This window comes from Pelophylax lessonae, assembly GCF_965119305.1.
Source record: "Pelophylax lessonae genome assembly, chromosome: 12".
In the NCBI taxonomy this organism is placed as follows: Eukaryota; Metazoa; Chordata; class Amphibia; order Anura; family Ranidae; genus Pelophylax; species Pelophylax lessonae.
The window spans coordinates 79,185,832-79,203,637 of NC_138779.1; the positions used below are offsets into that span (position 1 = coordinate 79,185,832).

A 17,806-nucleotide genomic window follows, 5' to 3' on the forward strand; every position below is an offset into this window, starting at 1 on the left:
GTGGCCACATCAGCCGCATCCTCCATTTTTAAAGTCTCACGCACTGCAGTAATATGTGCGTCTACCTTCTTTTCATTCGCTGCTGCAACCATGGAGGAATCATCCTCACTTTTGGATGGATCTGGGGGTGTGATATAAAACCCCCCTGGATGGGTATCAGGCTCAGAATTAGATGAGACAGACTGAGCAGGGGAAGGCGGGGGACACTTCCTCCAGGGCCTTTGCCCACACGCCACTTCCTCCCAGGATTACTAAGGACTGCAGGACCGTTAGTGCAACCATGGGAAGCTGGGGCTCTGAGGGACCTGCCACCACCATAAGGGGGTCAGTGGGGGAGATGTGACCCTGAGGCTCCATGGGAAAAGAAAGACCTTGCAGTACAAATTATCTTTTGGCACCAATAAAGGATTCCCCCAAAGCTCAGGGTACCTATCAGCTGAGAGAGAGAGATAACAAGGACCCCCCCCCCCCTCAAAGACTCATCCTACCGACCGGAGGAGTGCCAAAAATTCAGACCCACCAACCCATGGACACCATCTGCTTTATATGTCCCAGGACAGGAAGAGGAGACTGAAGAGGAAGAGGAGGAGCTCCGGCCTCCCAATGAGGTGGGGTGCCGTCTCCAGCATCTCGCTGCCTTGGAGAAAATGGCCGCTATGACGTCCTTGGACTACACAAACAGGGCTGCCGGCCAGAGACCAGCCAAACCAAAGGAAAATGACCGCCATGAAATTGGACTTCCCAAACATGGCCCTGGCTGCCGAGGATGCAAGGGAACCCCCCCACTAAAAAGGTACCATACACCACCAGGCAGGGACAACATTTAGGGGAACTCTGCTGCACCTCTGCACTGCGGACCCCAAAACTGCATCATACCAACACACAGTAAGGCATGCACCTAGGGGTCTCTACTGCACCCTCTGCACTGGAGCCCCCCCCCCCCCTCATTACCATCAGGGGAGGACACGCACCACCTCAACAAAAAGGGAAATGGTAGGATAAATAGCACCACCTGCACTGGGACCCCCACCAGTCCGCCGGGGCGGTGGGGGATTAGGGGAAGCAAGGTCCACCCCAAAACTGCCCAAAGGGGAGAAGGGGGACTGTACTTTCCCTTTCATGGTGTGGGTGACACTCCAGACAGAACTCCTCGCCACCGAAGGAGAGCTGTCGGCCAAAGGACCGATGTGACTCAGACCAGCGCACGGTCGTATGCAACCTTATAAGACGCTTAACTTGTGGGCCAGCCTCTGTCCATGAGGATATGTCGCAGGTGGCCTAGCGCATAGCTGCGGCCTGCACGCACACTCGCTGGCTGGGCAACCACTGGATCTAGATTATCCAGCTCCTCGCCCAGCCTGGCAGTTTATTGTAAATGTCCCAAGGGAAAAAAACAAAAAAGGAAGGAAGGAGAAAAACATTGCTAGGACCAAGAGATCCTGACAGGGGCCTAGGTTCTTACTTCTGCCTAGACAGATTAAGACTGAATACCTAGAGCAGAGAGGGGAGTTATACACCAGCTGAGGATGGCCAATGGGCGTAGCCAGGTGTTTTTTGTTCTGCCTAGTCCTACTCCTGGAGGAGGCAATATAACCCAGTAGTTATGATTTATGGAGCGCTATGTCTGTCGATGAATGAAAGAGAAAACACCAGTTAGAAGGCACATTCCAGTGCTTTCACACTACTTTTCATCCACTGATGTGCACCCCCAATCCAGGGATGTGCTCTAAACTACAAATAGCTGGCTACGCATCCTGGCTTTCACCAGTTGCTTCCAGGTGGACACAATTATTGGCCAATAAATGTGATGGGCTGCCTTATGGACCAGTAAGTAAACTACATCCAGAGGAAAGGAATGGGGCCAGAACTATTACTTGATTGGTTCTTTGCAATACTCCCACAGTTTGTGGATTTCCCAGGGGTGCTATACAGCAGCTCAAAGGCATCATGGAGGCACATGGAGGTACTTGCTTTTAGGTGGAAATGAGGTTTCGGTTTCCTGTTTCTCATCAACAGGTTTACTTTAAATAAAGGAAAATCGTTTAAAAAGAGAAAACTAATACAGCCACCACATTTAAGGATGGGAAGCTGCAATAAATTTCATTTTTGTTTTTGGGTTTAATACTGCTTTAAAATAATTAGGACTTTTATTCGCTAAGCCAATTACAGTAAAATACGACTGATAATGTTAGTTCAAGGAATGTTTATTATGTGCAAATGTGCGTTAACTACGACAAGTTTCCACAGTGGTCATTGTATCTCTGCGTTAGGATGAAATGGTGTTTGGAATAGACAATGTATCATGACAGAGTGATTCAATGATATTTCAGAAGTTCAATGAGACCCCACTCTAGGACACAACTACATAAGATGAAGAGTGTGTCACCTCCCCTGAGCCGAGGCTGGCAAAACACAACCACCACGTCTCATTTTAGAGCTGTGAAATTACAACAATGCTTTCTGCATAGAATAACCTTCCACGTTATAAACATACACGAAATATGTGCAAATCAAAGCACTCTCCTAATCTGACCTGGAACCACGGTCCTCTAACTTTTAGAAATCCTTCAAACCCAACTAGTTGTAAAAAGTCACAATACAAAAGATAAATAAAAATGCAATTCTTTTTTTTTTTTTTGATACACAAGGCCCAATGTTAATAAATAAAGCTTTGTTTCACAGCCATTCAAACACGGAATGTAGTTGCATATGACACAATATAAGCTTGTCCTTAAATAATGGCTTCTTCATGATGGAGTTAGGCCTGGGCTTGTCATCTCTGTGGTGAGGCTGGCGAGACATTCACTGGATTTCAGACTTGCGAGGGCTTTGTAACTGGCCACTGATGTAAGGGAGCCACATAGGCCTATTAATGATGATGGTGTCTCTTCTTTACCTTCACTTAAATGGGAGCTGTCATGTTTTCCGTTTTCATCTTGCGACTGTCTTGGGTCAAATGAAATCTGTGAGAAGCTGGCGTCTGCGGATAAATGCCCAAAGCTCTGGAAACTTTTTTCATGCCAATGTTAATTGTGCTTTGGTAGAGCAGTGTATCCAGGGCCACAGCTTTAACATTTGGTGTTCCTGGGGAAGGCCACTGGTTGGTGAGGTGTGTGGTAAGCTCCTGTCTTGATCTTAACTCATTATTCTTTAGAATAGTCAGCTGGTCCTGGAGTTCTACAATTATGTATTCTAGCTGTTCTTTCTTCAGCTTGTGATTCACTTGAAGGTCCTTAATCCTCTGTAGTATTAACTTGTTTTGAGATACTGAGTCAGATAGTTGAACTTCCCGAAGGCGGACCAATTCTTCAAGATAACTCTTTTGCTCCAACGACAGCCGATACTTCTGCTCCACCCTTTTGCACTTGTTGTACCAACTATTTTCATCCATGATAAATGGAGGACCAATATTTTCAGGGGTACTGCTCTCACTGCCGCTGCTCCCCAGTGTCCGCAGCTCTTCCTCATCGCTACTGATACTCTCAGAGCTTTGTGTAAACTTGAGATAAGGCGTGTAGTCTATGACTGCTGGAAAGCTCCCATCAAGGCCCTCTCCTTTAAGGCAAAAGCCGAAATCAATGACATTGAGTCCAAGCAGCATACCGGCGAGCATATTGGCTTCTTCACCCAGCACTATCGCTCCATCGTCGTAAAATCTCCTTGTAGTAGTTTTTATAGTCCCTCAGTGCTGCTGTAATGTATTCAGATAAGCGTTTTTCCATCAGTGCAAATCAGATCCAGGCTCGCCCTTGGCTCTCGAGGAGCTAACGTTTTCCATGTTTTCAATACTACAAATACAGATGTGGGGCACTTTGGAACATGCGACCCGTATGTAATCCCAAAAGCTTAGAGGACTTTCATATCCAAACCAGGTAAGCTGGCCTTTCAGACGATAGGATCTGCTCCAATATAGAGGCAAAGTTTAGAAATTCAGGTGCAGAATCATCAATGGATTCAAAGCACGATCGATCAATCAGGGTCTTGACAGAGAATCTGCACACGGTGATGAGGTTCTTCCTCTCCACCCCGGCATTCCTGGAGGAGTTCTTCTTCCTGGACAGGCTGAGCGCTGCCATCTCCTCCTTTGTCTCCGGAGAAGTGATGACAGTCCGGGCTGATGATCAGATCTCCATTCAGCGCCTCCACCCTCCTGTCTGATCTCACTCCGGTCCCCGGCGGATCATCCCCCACCGCCGCCACTGGGTGTACACTGAGCAGGGACCGGGGACACACAGAGCAGGGATGGGGTGTCTACTGAGCAGGGACCGGGGACACACAGAGCCAGGACCGGGTGTACACAGAGCGGGGACCGGGGACGGGTATACAGAGCTGGGAAGGGGGACCGGGGACAGGCGGTGATGTGTTCGCCCCGGATAGGTCGGTCGGTGCGGCCGCAATTCTAAATTTCAAACTTTAACATTGCACTAAATTAAGAACTATGAACTTCTCAACACTAACATATGATTAGTCAGAGAAACAGCAAGCACTAGAGGGCAGCAGCAAGCTTAATTGCAGTACATCACCATTACCATACTCCTGTCTATCCAGTGTAAGCTGTCCAGGTTCTACTAGTGTACACAATGTTTGCTTTACATGTGATAGTACATTGAAACTGAGACCTTTTCCAGCCTCCGATAGATACACCCAAAGCCACAGTAGAAGGATACAAGACTAACGGTTGTTACACCAAGCCTTTCATAATACAGAATACTTTTTTATTCCCAAAGGGAAATTGGGAAATTGTTGTGACACTGACACACTCAACAAAGACAACACAAGATCACAACAATGAACATAACAAAATACAAAAACACAACAAAATTACCAACAGCAGCTATTAGCGCCAAAATAAAAACAAAAACAAATTAAAACTACACTACAAATAAAAACATCCATACAATTAAAATATAAGATAGAATAAATAACACAGATTAAAATAACAGAAAATCAAACTACCAAATGCAAATAATACACCACTTTCTATTAGGGCTCTTTCACACGGGCGATCCGATCAGATCCGCCTGTCAGTTTTTTAGGCGGATCTGATCGGATCCTCCATGCAGCTCTATGGGGCAGCGGGTGTCAGCGGAGACATCTCCGCTGACACCCGCTGCCATCCGCATCCGATCCTGTGCGTGAAATCTGGACGGATGGAAACCCTATTTTTCCATCCGTTCAGTAATCGGATCGGATCGGATCTGATGAGAGCGGACAAGCGGTCCGCTCTCATCCGATCCCCCATAGAGGGCAGCGGGGGCTGAGACACCTCCCTCTCCGCTCTGCAAGCGGAGACGGAGCTGTCATCCGCCTGGCTCAGCGGGGATCGCGGATCGATCCCTGCTGAGCAACACGGATCCGCCTACGGAGCGGACCGTGTGAAAGAGCCCTTACATTACCCCAAATACTTATTAACATTTTACCAAAATACTGTAAAAATAACAAAATCCTAATCATAAACGAGAATTATATCTTCACCTCCAGCCCTTACAGAGAAGAATTATGAAACTTGATGGCCACAGGCAAAATTATTTTCTGTTCCACTCTGTGGTGCATTGTGGTTGTAACAATCTGTCACTGACGGTAATCCACAGACTGACCAGTGTATTGTGGAGTGGGTGGGAGGGGTTGTCCAAGATTGAATGTACCCCAAACAACATTCTCCTCTCCAACACTGTTGTTAAACACTCAAATTCCAATCCAACAACATCACTGGCCTTGAAAAATCAGTTTGTGGAGTCTGTTAGTGTTGGACACCCTAATGGGCCATACACACTATAAGATTTTCTGAAGACTTTTACCAAAACCAGATAATATGAGGTCAAACCTAAACACTTTCAATTTGTATGCAATCTGGCAGGCCCTTGCACTACATAGAAAAGGTAAATCTGAAGGAAAAAGTCTTCAGAAAATCTTATAGTGTGTATGGCCCTTAAGCTTGTTTCTCCAGCATGCCACAGCATAGAGGAGAGCGCTGGCCACCACAGACTCATAAAACAGATGAAGAACCTCAGTCTCCTCAAAAAGTAGAGGCGGCTCTGGCCCTTCCTATAGAGCACCTCAGTGTTCTTCCTCCAGTCTAGCTTATTTATTTATTATCTATGTGCACCCCCAAATACTTGTAACTCTCTACTTCCTCCACATCCACTCCTCAAATGAAGATTGGGGTCACTGTCGGCGCCAGTGGTGGTACTTGTGTTGCTGAGTTGTAAAACTCCCCTAAACTGGGGTTCCCCTTACACCGGAAAGGTAAAATGCAAATTATTTCCTATGGTATCATTACAGAAACTTTTTATTTATCTTATCATTTGCTGCCACAGGTTTCGGCTTTCTTTGTGGTCATTTCTTCAAAGCAGCTTCTTTTTGATGCATCATCCATCAGCTGCCAGTTCCACGCTATAAGTGAGAACCTGGAGTGTCAGCTTCCCGGGAAGCCAAGGATAAGGTAAGTAAACATGCCTTTTTAATCTTCCCCTATACAAACATGCGCATGCCCCTACTGCAAGGGTAGTTTTACGACTTCCTTGGAAATCAGCTGTAAGTTGTCCATTTCTGCAGTCTTTCCATTTTTACAACATCCTTTTTGTGCACTAATGCTTTGCACATGGGACAAGGTTATGTCTTTCTATCTCGTTCTAAAGCCTGATCTACATTTTTCCTATTTAGTGAGAAATAAAAAATAGTGTGCATGCTATGAATTTAAAAGTTGTAAAAGACAGAGGATCAGCGCATGACACACAGTAAAATTATTGTTCAGAAAAAAATCAATAATGTAAGCACAGGTCTCAAAACCGTTTCTCTTCAATAATTGGGCTTTAACAATGACCGATTTTATATTAGCTTCATTCATGGTGGTTGAGGGAGATGCAAATCAGTTCACAGATATATCAGCCAAATTAAAGTTTTACTAAACCCAGGAGCCTGCATTCACTATATCTGGTCTCCCACAGTACACAGAACATGGAAATGCAATTATTTTAGTAAATATAAACTGCCGAATACCTTTTCTCATCAGCAGTATATAGCAGTTTTGAGATTTCTATCAGTGTCTGGCCAAACACTGGTTAAAGCTTTTAGGAGGAGCTTTCATTCACCTCTAACTGTCCTATGAGGTGGCATGATCCCTGACCCTCTGTCTGGACAGTGCTGATCACATGCAACCCCCCCCCCCCCCTAAAAAAACAAAAAAAAAAACACTATAGCACTACACATCAAACTAACCATGTGCAGTGCGTCTCCAAGGCTCTGTACTATCAGCAGATGGATTAGGGACAGTAAACGAAGGGGAGGATTAGAGAAGACAGGATCAAACAGCCTTAACCCCTTAGGTTCCACAATGAGTATAATTAGGCATCACTCACACCGGACAATTTTATAGCTGCTGTTTTGGCTTCAGACTTTTTTCTGCAGCCAGTAAAGTTGCCAGCATGTTATCCTATGTGTCCATGCACACATAGGCTTTTATCAGCATTTTTGGGCAGGGGCGTTTTCTGGCTGGAAAAGAACCCCAGTATTAGTGGGTTTGAAGAGGAGTTTTTCAGCTCTAAAAAGACTAACTCTAAAGCTCTAAAGGGTGAAAAAAGCTGAAAAATGCAGCTTTTCAGCGTTTATGAGCCATAAGCTTTTGTGGGAGTATAGTTTTGCTAAAAAAAAAAAGCTAAAAACACAAATGCTAAAAAATGCTGCAAAACGCTACTGCAAAACTCCTAAAAACACCAGCAGCATCAGTTGTAGAATGAGTTTTGCAAACCTCTAGTGTGTATGAGGCATAAGACTAGAATGGGGTGTGCATGAGGCATAAGACTAGAATGGGGTGTGCATGAGGCATAAGACTAGAATGGGGTGTGCATGAGGCATAAGACTAGAATGGGGTTTTGCCAAACAATGCAAATAAAAATCAACATCATCATTACTACCTTTTTGCTTTGTATGGGGCTCTGTATTAGGGTCAGTTCAATCTTGGCGTTATGGTAATGTGCAGTAACACCCACGATATAACAGCACATGATGTACAGTTAAAATTATTGGCACTCCAATGCATCTAGCGAGCATATCAAAGGACACAGGTGTGAACCATCTATGCACTGTCATGCAGTGAATCTGGAGAAAAGATGCATGTGAATTAAGAGCCCATTCACATTAGCGTGACTTGTCAGCCTGACAAGTCGCGCTCGGTCACGGTCCATTGATTAGCACAGAACCCGTTCTAATAGGAGCGACACAAGTCGCTCCGACTTCGAAAAAGGGTCCTGTACAACTTTGGGGCGACCTGGAGGCGACTTGCATAGACTTCCATTATGTGAAGTCTCTGCAAGTCGCGCCGAAGTCGCGGTGCACGCGACTTCACAGGTCGCCCCCCAAAGTCGTGTCGCGCTAGTCTGAATGGGCTCTTAAACCTGTGTTGTCATACCTTGGCAGCCCATTCAAAATAAATAATGCACCGCATTGAATGTGGCCTTGAGGTGTTTTAGGTAACATGGGTAAAAACACTGCAACTGTATGTTGGCATCGCAAGACAGGAAATCCAGTGCATGTGAAACAGTCCTGCTAAGGTTGGAGTGCTGCTAGTCTAAGCTTTATGGGCAGCTAGGTTGTAGCCAGCCTGAGCTCTTATTGTCATTGTCTTCTCCATTCTTTGACTTTCCCCTAAGTCTGGGGCATCATTTGCTTCTCCCTGTTGTTGGGGAGTGTTCTTCAGCAGATAAATGAAGAAGATTCAATGGTTTGGTTTATGATTTTGTGTGTCACCCTGGACAATTACTGTTCGGTTTATTGCCAGTGAAGGAGGAAAAAAAATATTCAGGGAGCCCTTCTAGATGAGTGTTAGCCTCCCAAACATTGACTAAATAGGGCATCAACTGTGATGAGCCTTATGACTTCCTCAGGCCTGCTTCCAAGAGAGGCCTCATCGGCTCCAGAATCTAGTGCCAGGGAATGGGAAACTGGCTTATGTTATGGTCAGGAAGGAAGACAGAAAAGTGGAGCACTTTCAGAATGCTTGGTCAGTCAACTGCTGGTCTCAGATTAATGGTAAATCCTTGGCCCACGAGAGGGACTTAAGTGATTTCTATTGGAGCACAAGGAATTTTTGTCACTGTTATGGGAACCTATGATCCTTATCCCCCTCTCTCTTGGCCACGAGGCAATAAAACCTGCAGGTGAAAAAAAATTGACAACATGGATGTAGACCATTTGGTCGCTGCTGGTGTGTCAGTGAGTGCTTGGGGCAGCTGTAGACCAGATTACCAATAGAAAGGCTAAGAGGGCCGGCTAAATTCATCAGGTAGAGGGTCACCACTACACTTATATTATGAAAATTTGTGGACATAATTCAACCTCAATGATACAGCTGAATTAATAACATTGGATGCCATTGAGGTACGATCAATGCATACTATTGATTTTCTTAAGTAGACTTTCTAGGTGACAGGTTTGGTCATTTTGTTCATTAACTTAAATGAGCATCAGTCAAGAAATTGAATTACCTTAGCTGAGCACATTTTTATTTGTCACCTCTGCATCACAGTGCTCACCGAAACGTCATTTATGGACCTATTTATGAACTGTTAAATTAAAGGTCTTGTTTGTGGTCATGGACAATTATGGTTTTCCTTTCAAATCTTTTATTTAAGTCCAGCTCCAAGTGAACACCTAAATTCACACAAGACCCTTGTGTGTGACCCACTAGGTAATGTAGACTTTATTAGGGGCACATTATTAGGAGCACCAGGAAATGTTTTATTTATTTTTATCAGATTAAAATAGGATAGCATAAGGAAGGGACAGACTGACCCCCCAGTACAATCCCCACAATAGTTGATTTTAGACCCCGAAATAGCTTCATAAAGGTTTATCAAATCACTGTTTTCACTAACAATACACTAAAATCTTTATTAGCACACAAACTCAAAATAATTTACAAAATTCCTGTTAAATTCCTACTAAGGCTTCATTCACATGGGGCATACTAAAGTGTATGCCTTTGTGAAGGTTGGGTTTACGTGCACAGGGATGTCATGTGTTCCATGCATCCCTGTGCAGGCAGTCCGCTTCATGTCAATTAGAAAGCAGCAGCTGCAAATGTAGCCCTTCGTGATATGTTTGAAATAACAACCCCACTGTGCAAATCAGTTGTAGCAGCTGTATACGAATAACCCCACTGAAAGTGTTAATCTGTTTCATCCTACGTGGTCATGATAAAGTCCATAGAGGACGAAACATGTAGGGGTGGAGCATACTTGCTGCGAGCTGGGTTGGAAGGAGTTCAGTGTAAGCCTTGGTCAGCTTTGGAAACCGAGTAGAAACAGCAGCCGAAGGCTTGCGGTTTGTGCCTGCTCCTGTGTATTGCCAGTTTGATTTATTGGGGTTTAGTAGAGTGTGGTGATTGCATTACTCTACGCGAGTCTCTTCCTATCCATCCATCCAAGTTCTTTTTGGAGCTGTAAAGGAAAACAGACTGTGGAGGATTGCTGCTGCTTTAGAGGCTATTTTGGTGGATTGCCATAGTCAGAAGAAGATACAAGCCCTTTCAGCCTAATCTTTAATAAGATAGACAAATATCTTTGGTGAGTGAGATTCCAAATAATGCGTTAAGGGAATTAAGTCACTTTTATCTGAATATTCACTGGATGTTTCTTGGAATTAGATTAGATTAAACTATACATGCTTTTAGATTTTATTGAAAATCCATTTTTTTGGACAAATAGTGTGAATGGGACACTTGGTGTTATTTATCGAAGAACATTTGTGCTGAAACACATGTTACAACACTGTTTATTTTGTAGCACTTTATTTTGCCATTTTGTATTCTATGTTTTTACATTGTTATAGTTCTCACTTGTTTAGAAAAATTGACACAGAGTCCCCATTCCCTTTCTCTGCAGCCTCAACTGCACTACAGATGAATGAATACAAGTCTCTGTACAAAGGCTCCTATTCATTCACGTTCACAGAGTTTATTATGCTTCAGTGATAAATGAACACAGGACTGTTTGGTACTGATCATTCATTGTATTCATTCAGGAAGGGGCTGGTTAACATGACATGTTAGAACTAATACCATTCCCTAAAATTAACTATTTAACCCTGAACTTAGTTTGCACCATGTCTTTCAAAAAATAAACACATTTATACAGATGCGGAAGCGGATAGATGTTAGATTAAATCAGTGAAAGTTTTATGAGAGTTTTGATTCAGACTCTATACATGTACCACTTTAAGGGCAAGAGTGACGTGTCCTGAAACTTAATTACAAATTCCTTTTCCCTGTCATTTAGACATAATTTTTTTTTACATATGCTTAACATACGACAGACAGCACTGTGAAACAAAGTTCTAGCTTACATACATCGCCATTTAGGAGTTTACAGTCTTCGTCGATCTCGTCTGCGCTGTCTTCATCAGAAACCTCCCCTTCCTCTGCATCATCACTAATACTGGAAGGCAGTTTCTTCCCCTGGAAGAGACAAAAATACATTTTTCTCAGAACTGATGTAGTATGCCACCTGTCATCCTCAGAGCGGAATTCCAGAGTTGGTAAACAGACAGTTGACATACAGTACATACATGTCCACTGTTTGGTCTGCTAAAGGATATGTAATTCCATAAGGCCAGTATTATGGCTTCAGCACCTCTGCCAGACTGCATAGATAGAGTCTCCACCTTTAATGCAACAACATAGCTTGCTCAAAAACATCTGCAGAGCAGCAGCACACCAATGAGGTCTTATGTCTGCTCATTCTGCTCCCCCCCCCCCCCCCCCCGTCAGCACATGTAAATGCAGCAGTACTTGCTTGGCTACTAGTGTTGGCCTTTCTTCTGTACATGGTGATACAGGACGATGATATCAACACAGACTTCCATGAATTGTATTTTAAAATACATTTAATGCCATTGCACAGAGAATATCTCTGTCATTACCTAGAGCTGGCCATATATTACACAATTGTCTTATTCAATTACCTTTAGATTTACCTTCAACTATGTAGTGCAAGGGCCTTTGACCTCATATTATAAATATAAAGGATAACTGAACAAGAAACCTCATCCCTTTAAACCAGGCCACACATTAATTACACAGGTTCTGTGGCTGAATAAGGTGGTAATTAAACTCACTTAGTGCCTTATGTGCATTACATCAGCCTCAGAACCTGTGTGATTATTATGTGTCCTGGTTTAAAGGGAGGAGGTGGCAACCCTAAATGTGCATGAGAGGAGAGAGTGGGGGGCAGGGCCGAGCCTTGCTCTGTATATCTCAGAGACACAGGAGGTGGCTTGGGAGTAAGCATGCACGAGTGCCCCTGGAGCAAGCAGCTTGCTATGGAAGCACTAAGCAGTGGGGAGGGGCCAGGAGCACTGGCGGGGGACCTGAGAAGAGAAGGATTGGTGCTGCTCTGTGCAAAACCATTGCACAGAGCAGGTAAATAGAACATTTGTTATTATAGAATTAAAATTGGAACCTTTACAATCACTTCAAGTGCAGGTATGCCTGGTGGTAGCCAATTCCTCCTAAGGCCTCTTACACACTGCTGCCTTAAAAAGTACAAGTGTTTTTTTTTTTTTTTATAGATCTAAATGCAGACCATTGTTTTCAATGTGCCTGTACACACAGCTGCGTAAACAGATCAGTAAAAGACAAAAAAATAAAAACCCCAGAAATCATTGCTGGTTAATATTTTTACATAGAGATAAACTGTACACACACACTGCACTACCCTGATTAAAAGAAAGCCAGAAGGACTTTTTCACATGTATACATGCAAATACATGCAAGTGCTATCCATCTTATCCTTGCGTTTTTTTTGCCAGGAAAGTCTGATGTTCATATATCTGTAGAGTGTGCAAGTACCCATAAAGGTGCTGGGATACATGATGGTAAAGCTTTATGACCTGTAGGTTCCTCTACATAAATCCTCCTGACGGTCTTTTTACCTAATTTAAAACACAGTTTTATAAATAGGAATTTTATGTATCTAGCCCAAACCTTAGCATTGCTCAGTGGTTTGTTTATAAATTAAATGCACCCTGACCCACAAAAACATTACAAATATGATAAAAAGAAAAACCGGCTCTACTCCTCCCCACCATTCTCCATCGCAGCCTATTTAATAGACAGTTACGGGTCCGCTTTAAAGGGCAACAGAACAAGACAATTACCAAGCAATGGGGCCAGCAATAGGTAGAGATCTATATTTCTCAAACCCTCTAAACAGTTGTTACACAAATAATGGCTCTCCAGGGTAAAGTGATAAGTAAACTTGTTGTTTTGAATATGTCTACACACACACACACTGTTTTTCTACCAAGGGAATAATTCCTCCTTCACAAGGTTTCAGGCAGGAGCAAATATGTGCCGGCTAACGACATGGGTTGAGTCTAATGCTATTGGGAAACACCACTAATTAGAAATGTATTGTATTCGCTCTCGGATGACCTGCGAAAACCAATTCTAGAAACTGACAAACAGCGGTAGGAAAATGAAGAAAAACACCAAAATGACAGAACAGTCCTTAATTTTTTTTGATCATCATCAAAGCAGATGATGTTTAGTTAAATTACGTTGCACTACAAAATGTGGATGTGGCCATTGCCAACTCCTCCTTATGAAAATGCTAGCTTCTTGCCTATCTTTAGTTTAGGTCTTTTTTGAGTCATTGACTCCGAACAAGTGGACAAATTAGGAGTTTTCATCTTATGTGGACTTTCCTGGCATCCATTCTTGTTGCAGGTCAGTGGCTGAGAATATTTTACATATTCATTGTGACATATTCATGGTGACATATTCATTGTTAAAGGAAATTAGAATGACTGCTGCACAATTCCCTTTGGAATTATTAAAGTATTCTGAATATGAAGTTCTGTTTCCTTGATCACATATTACCGGCTGCACAGCCTTGGCCATCTGGCAGCTCTATGATCTGGGGAACGAAACGCTGTCCTTATTTGACCCCATTTAATAGCATGCCAACCTATGCACCCAGTCTGATTGTCTGCAGCACAACCGATGACCTATGTACAGCACAATTCTGGACAAACTGACCTAACGAGCACATTCAATACCTAATGCCCTGAAAGTACCACACAGATTTTTTTTTTTTTTTTAACATCATGACTGTAGAAAGGATATATTTCCTTACCACTCAAGTTTTTGTGGCATGTTTGATGTAATGAGGATGCATCCCTGTTGATTCTTATCGAATGTGACTTTTGTGAGTTAACAAGTCTATAGCACTGGAGTCGCACCAAAGTAGTGCAGAAAGCTTGTTCAAAGTTGCAGCATCTTGGGTCGCACTGATTGGAACTACTACCATTGAATATAATCCCAGATATGTAACAAGGATAACTTGCCACACATTTGGTTACAGTGTTGACTTGTAAGTCTTGTTAACTTACTCATTTTCACTGGCAAGTTGTACACTTGCAGAACACTTGAAGTACAAGTTCTGGTTGACACTTTTCCAATTCATAACAAATTTGCATGGCAAGTCTCTAGCCTGGCAAAAGTGCAATGGTCAGTCTACAGCAGGAGCTGTGCAAGTCACAGTGACCCCCTGTGGTGGGATGACTATAGCACAACATTACTGAACCAGAACTTGAAGCAGATTTGCAGAATGTTTGCAAAGAAAGTTGATCTGGAGTCAGGCAATGCGGACTTGCTGCAATTGTGCAACAAACATTTGAAGCCTGGCAAGTCTGGCAATAGTTTAGCAAGTAATTTTCAAACTGGCAACTTAATTTCTTGCTATCTGGGATGTGATTTCACTTGTCGTGTGGCTTTGTGTGTCGCAACAAAAAGAAAAAAGGGGAAAATGTGGAGCTCAGGTTGTGATGGAACGCTGGTCCTGTGCCCACCGCTGCAAGTGTCGGCCAGGGAAGGAGCTGGTCTATGCTTCAAACATAGTGTAGGCAAATTGGATGTCCTGGAGGCCTCATATCAAAACAGATTTGCTGTAGTAGAGTGAATGGCAGTCTCAGCCTGGACCTCACCAGGCAACGCTCCCAATACATTTATTTCTGCCCCTCAGAGCTGAATAATGGGACAAGACCTGTTGGGGGCCCAGGCTGAGACTGCCATTCACTCCACTACAGTACCAGTGTGTACTGGGGCTAAAATGCTTTCTAAAACTTTTAGAACACCTTACAATCATTTTTTTCTGGAACAAACACAAACTTTCTGAACCGCTTTAAAATGTCGCGAAGCGCTTTAATTGGTTTGAACGCTGCAAGTTGGCAATGCCTGCCAAGCATTGCTGGATAAACTAAAAACAAGGCCAAGCGAACTGGTGCAAACATATTCTGAATATATCTGCACTAGGCTGTTCCTATTAATGTTAAAAAAACAGATATTGGTTTTGCAAAGCATTTGGAAGGCTTCAATAATGTGGTGAAAAATGTCTGTTCTTTACGGCAGTAAACAAGGCCTATAGAAGATATATAGGTTGCCATTGCGGACTGCTGTTTCTAGGAATGCTACTTGCCTGGCATTCATGCCAATGTGTGGCTTCAACAATTTGGAGACACTGAAATACACTGCATCTGAACACTACAAACCAAAAACGCTATACAATGAATTTCTAGTATTCAAATAAAACTCCTGGGAGGTATGACATCATTTGCATAGGCATGGAAACCAGAAAGTAACTGAAGAAATGTGGAAACAAAAAAAAAGTTTAAAACAAGGAAATATGATCTACTTTCCTATCTAGGCTTACCAATGCTGGCAGAATAAGGAATAAAAATAGTCAATGTTGATTGTAACAGGATTAGACAAGGGGCTTCTTTTCAGTGGGAACGTGGGGGAACACAGTTCCGGCACCTCCAGCACTGAATAAAAGTAATGGCAAGGAGTGCTAGGGTGTACTGGAGGGTCTATTGTTGCTGGAGGGGATCTATTGTTGCTTGAGGGGTCAATTGTTGCTGGAAGGGATCTATTGTTGAGGGAGGGGTCTATTGTTCCTGGCTGCTGCAGAGTCTATTGAGGCTGGCTGCTGGGAAATCTGTTCTTGCTGTCAGGGGTCTATTGTTGCTGGGGTGATATATTGTTGCAGGGGTCCTGTGTTGTTGGGGTGGTATACTGCTGCTGGCTGCAGGGGATCTATTTTACGGCTTTTCATTTTATCATTCCCAAATTCAAAACAAATTACCTAGCACATCATAATGATACTTGGCTCTGTATTCTCTAAATGAGGAGGTGCTGGGAGGTGGGTAGGGGGTGGAACCAAGGGATGGTGCTCAGAGGTGGGTAGGGGGCAGAGACCAGAAGTGACTCAGAATGGGGGAGTTCAAGCACCCATTCTTTCTCTAAATACAAAAAAAAAACAAACAAAAAAAAAGCCCCGACTAGACATGAGAAACTCCAACTTTCCCCAACTTATTTGGTGTAACCTTGTTATTAAACTGTGTCTCAGAAGTAATAAAACCAAACAATCAGGCAAGAAGCATGTTCAGTAGAGGGCTCATATATGATGTAACCTGTCCACTCATTCCAGATCAGCTTAAACGGCTTAATTATCTTTGTCCACCAGCAATGTTTGTACTTTGTGGCTTTATAGATTGTAAGCACACACACACAACCATATGACATAAAGGCTCCCATCGGATACTCAAAATTCAAGTGCAAAGCACTGTATACCCTGCTTGTTACTACAAACTCCAATGTTTAAGATATTTCGTGAAAATGGTGGAAGGTCTCTTAAGCAGCTGAGAATCTCATTAGTCCTAAATCCTGTGTTTTTTAAATAGTGAAATAACAGCTGCAGCCCCTTAATAATGCTGCAGAGTGTGAAAAAAACGAAAACAAGACGCTAGATCTGTAATTCAACTTTAACATGGCCATTGCACAAGTTCTATTGATCTTTCAATTGTCAGTGGTATTGACTAGGACATGTCACATGATGGTGATTATGATGAAGTAGGTCACTGGGGAGAACTCAACTACACAAAAAGCACATGTATTCTGAATGTTCCAATACCATGTATAAGAGAAAAGATAAGCGTCATACAGTATTTATCGTGGACAAGCTTTTAGCACAACATTTAAGTGCAATGCATAGGGAATGCATATAGGGCATGCACTGATGCCCCAAGGAGTGGAGATAAATACTGTCAATCAGAGGCGTAACTAGAACCTTCAGGGCCCCGATGCAAGAAATCATGAAGGGCCCCCCAGACCCCTGGCCGGGGCCCTTCCCTTCAAGCCTGGGGCTCTTCCCACTAATCCTGGGGCTCTTTAATCTCATTGCATGGCCTTTTATTATGGTCCCGCATCAGGATCCTTTCACAAGTTCTGCAGTGGGCCCCCTTCCTGCAATCTTGGGGCCTCCCCACAGTGGTGAAATGCCAGGGCCCGGTCGCAAGTGTGACCTTTGAGATCCTAGAAGTTCACCCACTGGTTTGCTACCGGGCCCCCTGGAGCATGGGGCCCGGTAGCGATTGCAACCCCTGCAACCCCTGTAGTTATGCCCCTGCTGTCAATGATGTTGTAAAGGGACTTAAAGTGATACTAAACACACACTGTTTAATTTACATTGTTCCTTCTGTTTCTGTATGTGGATGACGGCACTGTAATTATTTTAAATAAAAAAAAATTTAAAAAAGTACCTTTTTCCTAATTGATCTACAGCTGTCACATGACCCAGCTCTTTCCCAGTCTGTCTGCAGGGAAACATAAGCAGGAGGAGCTTCTAGTCCTCTGCTGCTGGTCATGTGTTCAAAAAATAAAAAAGCCTTTAGGATGCAGAGTCAAAATAATTATTAACAAAGCAATGGGTGCTCAACCTTTGGCCCTCCAGCTGTTGCAGAACTACAAGTC

At 43.3% G+C, this 17,806-nt stretch overlaps 1 protein-coding gene and 1 pseudogene across 6 annotated transcripts in view; both read right to left on the minus strand.

Annotated features, from left to right (window-relative positions):
- The window catches only part of PLCH2 (phospholipase C eta 2), a 1,017,756-nt gene that overhangs the window by 187,329 nt on the left and 812,621 nt on the right, over positions 1 to 17,806 (minus strand). For all 5 annotated transcript variants that reach the window (XM_082273768.1, XM_082273764.1, XM_082273765.1 and 2 more), the window contains one exon: positions 11,345 to 11,452. In XM_082273768.1, the coding sequence (XP_082129894.1) occupies positions 11,345 to 11,452 (108 nt within the window). The remainder of the gene's footprint in view (positions 1 to 11,344; positions 11,453 to 17,806) is intronic.
- Positions 2,639 to 4,108, minus strand: LOC309568155 (RUN domain-containing protein 3B-like; annotated as a pseudogene). The gene has a single exon. The product of its transcript is annotated as an RUN domain-containing protein 3B-like (transcript).